The 3855-nt window shown below is 41.1% G+C and overlaps 1 protein-coding gene across 1 annotated transcript; it reads left to right on the plus strand.

The window, feature by feature from the left end:
- Positions 1–2228: 2228 nt before the first annotated feature.
- Positions 2229–3597, plus strand: LOC125951592 (replication factor C subunit 5). The gene is made up of 4 exons (XM_049680534.1): positions 2229–2451; positions 2518–2968; positions 3035–3249; positions 3317–3597. The coding sequence occupies exons 1-4, from the start codon at positions 2355–2357 to the stop codon at positions 3535–3537; spliced, it is 984 nt and encodes a 327-aa protein (XP_049536491.1). The 5' UTR covers positions 2229–2354; the 3' UTR covers positions 3538–3597.
- The last annotated feature ends 258 nt before the right edge of the window (positions 3598–3855 follow it).

Raw genomic sequence — 3855 nt, forward strand, 5'->3', positions numbered from 1 at the left:
TTGACAAGCACGTGCACGGATTGTGTGGCTGTTCAAGTAGGTATTGCAAAATCGGAAGGTTATTAGAAACTCATGTTTCCGGTGCTACTGACGAGAATTAATGATTTTTAATGCAAAACATCTCAAATAACACAATGTTGCACAATCCGAATTCAGTCTAAGAAAGTTGTCAAAAAAATACTGGCATTTAGTTTTTGCAGGCATTACAGTAGCAGTTTTTTCTGGCCCACAGTGCTTTATGTCTTTTGAGCGAGCGCGAATGATTAAAGCTCCGATTTCTGATAACGAGCTTCTCCAACGATGTAACCGCGGGGGCTTGGATTTCATTTCAACGGCACGTCAATCGTCATGTCACTTTAGCTATTATACCGACTGAGCGTCAGCCACATGCCTGAATGTGAAATCACGTTCTGGAGAAATCTATCCGAATCGAAAGGATAATATTCAATGGAGCCCATGGTTTGTTGAATAATCATCTCAAATTGATAGGCGGTATGAGAGTTGATTACCGAGTATTTGCATCATCGTACCAGCTCATGTCATGCTATTTTTGCAAGAAAAAAAACGCGAATGTTCTACTTTTGGTCAGTATCAGCAACAGTCTGTGCTCATATGGCGACTGTAGCTAACGAGAGTATTTGGATTGTTCGGGTTTGATTGGGAAACGAGACTTGTGTCGTGATGAAGGCATCTGTTTTTATTGGCTAAGGTGTGCTAGTGGAGCAATGAAATCATATGGTTAGGCACGCAGAGTAAATGATGTGGTTTTTTATGATGCATACCATCGGTCGAGGTTCAGTGCTCACGTTTTGAATATTCATATCCGTTTGCATACAAATAGGCCTAATATCATATACAAAACACGTTCCAGGCTAGAGTAGAACATTGCTTATATTATTGGTACATTTTACCTGATTCTATGTCTTAGGCTGTCGGTGGGGTTTCCATTATTCTATCGAAATCCGTTTCCAGTTGATTGGTTAGCGTTCAATCACTTTCGCCCTAGTCCAGCTGATCGGCTGGTACAGATTTATGATCTTGCTGATTTATGATTGTAGCAGGTGCAGATTAGGGTTTCAGTTTACTTCAGGTAGCAGCAGGTGTTACATTTGATGGTTAACCAGTAGACAGCAAATGAATTATCATCTCCTTCTGGACCAGGAGTATGAAATGCTTTCCTTACAAAAAGAAACGCAGGGAAGACTATTTAAAAATTGACTGACTGGTAGTCTTCTCTTCATTGGAATCAGAAATGGCTAGCAGTTGTTTCGTATTGAATGTTACTAAGAGAACTGGTTTCCGAGTAAAATTTAACTAAAAGAAGTCAAAAATCTTTCCCAATTCATACTTTCAGCTCCTAGTTTGATATTCAGTCATAAAGAAGCGAAAAGGGTTTCAAGAGCAGTTCCAACCACCTTTCGAATAACATAAACCGCATAGTGGTAAGTGCAGTTTACAAGCTCCCAAGCTAAGAGCCGACCATAATGTAGGTTGCCTTCACTTAGCAGACAATGTTTGTTACTGTCCGGATACCCTGGTCCTTTCAATTATATTTCTTGCCTTATATTTATGCTTTCCAGGTACCTTTGAATCGGGGTTTTGTACGCTTCTCGAAACTGAATAAATAATTCTAGCATAAACGAGCGAGCTGCGGCCATCGCATTGCATAAAAAGGTGTGTTTCAAAATTGGCTGCTTTACGGTAATGCTTGCTTCTTCCCGCCGTTACAACATTAAGGTTGTCTTTGGTACGGTGATTTTACAGGAGAATAAAACCTACTTAATCGACTTTAAATCAGTCGATAGCTACAATCAGTTAAACAGTTGACTAAATCAGCAAAAATGATACGAATTGACAATGTTTGTTTGAGACAATTATGTTTGGACTTTTATTACCGCTGAATTAATCCAATTAAATAGTTCGCACGATACTCAGCGCCTCCAGGATTGAATAGCAGGATAATTGCTGTTGTCTGGTCGCTGCACACAAGCGTTAATGATTTGCAGGAAGAAGGAACATCAATAATTAATTCGCTAGAACTGTGAATTGATTATTCGCGCTGTAACATGTTTTTGTTCAGATTGAGCATCAATTAGGTTCCTTACTGGAAAACACGTAGTTTTTATATTTTTTGTAACGTCGCTAGTTTAATAACCAAAAATAAAAAATTAGCCGACAAAAATGACTGTTCTGGCAACACTGCTACTTTCATGACACCCCAATGACAGCGATTTTGCCGCGAGTTTCGACCCAAACAAACAAGTGCAGCATGCGTGAAACGCTCATTTTTTGGTGATTTGTTCTTATTAAAGTGTGAAGAATTGAATAATTTGCTGAACTAAATTATATCCATCATGGAAACAAGCGTTTCGTCCAACTTACCTTGGGTGGAGAAATACAGGCCCGCCACTCTGGATGATCTTATTTCACACGAAGAAATCATCAGTACCAGTAAGTAAAACCGCCGATGCTGGTCCTCGTCCTTCCGTCTTCATCCCTTTCATTCCCTGCCCACAGTCAACAAGTTCATCAAGGAAGAGCAATTGCCGCATTTGCTGTTCTACGGACCGCCAGGAACCGGAAAAACAAGTACCATTCTGGCGTGCGCCCGGCAACTATACAAACCACAATCGTTCGGGTCGATGGTGCTCGAGCTGAACGCTTCAGACGATCGTGGTATTAACATCGTTCGTGGCCAAATTCTTGATTTCGCTTCCACGCGAACCATCTTCAAAGGTGGCTACAAACTGATTATTCTCGATGAGGCCGACGCGATGACAAATGATGCTCAGAACGCACTCAGGCGCATCATTGAGAAGTACACCGAGAACGTGCGCTTTTGCATCATTTGTAACTATCTGAGCAAAATCATTCCAGCTATTCAGTCGCGTTGCACACGTTTCCGGTTTGCACCGCTAGGAGTAGAGCAAATACTTCCCCGTCTAGAGCATGTGATCGAGGCTGAAGGGTAAGGGTGGTCCGTGGTTCGGTTCTAATTAATTGTCAAGAAACTAACATGGTTGTTCGTTTGCAGCATTGAGGCGACTGAGGATGGCAAAAAGGCTCTCATTACGCTTGCCGGTGGGGATATGCGAAAGGTGTTGAACGTTCTGCAAAGTACATGGATGGCATATAAAAGCGTAACGGAGATTAACGTTTACAATTGCGTCGGACACCCACTGAAAGAGGATATCAACGACATCATATTCTGGCTGTTGAACGAAGAATCTTTTAAAACGTGCTACGAGAGTAAGTTATGCCCGACGTGATGCTTCTTAATTCGAAAGAAATGTAAACATCTTGTCTTTAACTTCAGAAATTCAACAACTTAAAACTCAGAAAGGTCTGGCGCTCGAGGACATCCTCACAGAAATTCATTTGGTCATCAATCGACTGGAAATTCCACCTCGGGTTTCATCACAGTTGCTCATAACGTTGGCTTCAATCGAGGAACGATTGGCGGATGGATGTGTGGAGAAACCTCAGATAGCTGCTCTCATCTCTGCTTTTTCCAAAGTCAGAGAGCTGGTGGTATAGATGGTGAATTAACTGGAGCGTCCGATTATAAACAATAAATAAAGAACATAAGTAAATTGCAATAGCAATTCATAAAATGAGTTAATTGTGATTAAATTTCTAAGCATCATGTGGGCAGGCTGTCGCTTTCCCGTTGTTTGCTCGAGGTTTATTTTGGGAACCTAAGGTCCCTGGTCCAATATAGTTTCTTTTATAAAATAAATGTTTGCAGAGATTCTACTAGAAACATCGATACTTCAGAGTCAACAGTCGGTACCTGAATACTAATTTCTACACCATGACAGGTATAAAGGCTTGGCTCGAAGGTGAAACCATGGA

This window comes from Anopheles darlingi, chromosome 2 (genome assembly GCF_943734745.1).
Source record: "Anopheles darlingi chromosome 2, idAnoDarlMG_H_01, whole genome shotgun sequence".
Classification (NCBI taxonomy): domain Eukaryota; kingdom Metazoa; phylum Arthropoda; class Insecta; order Diptera; family Culicidae; genus Anopheles; species Anopheles darlingi.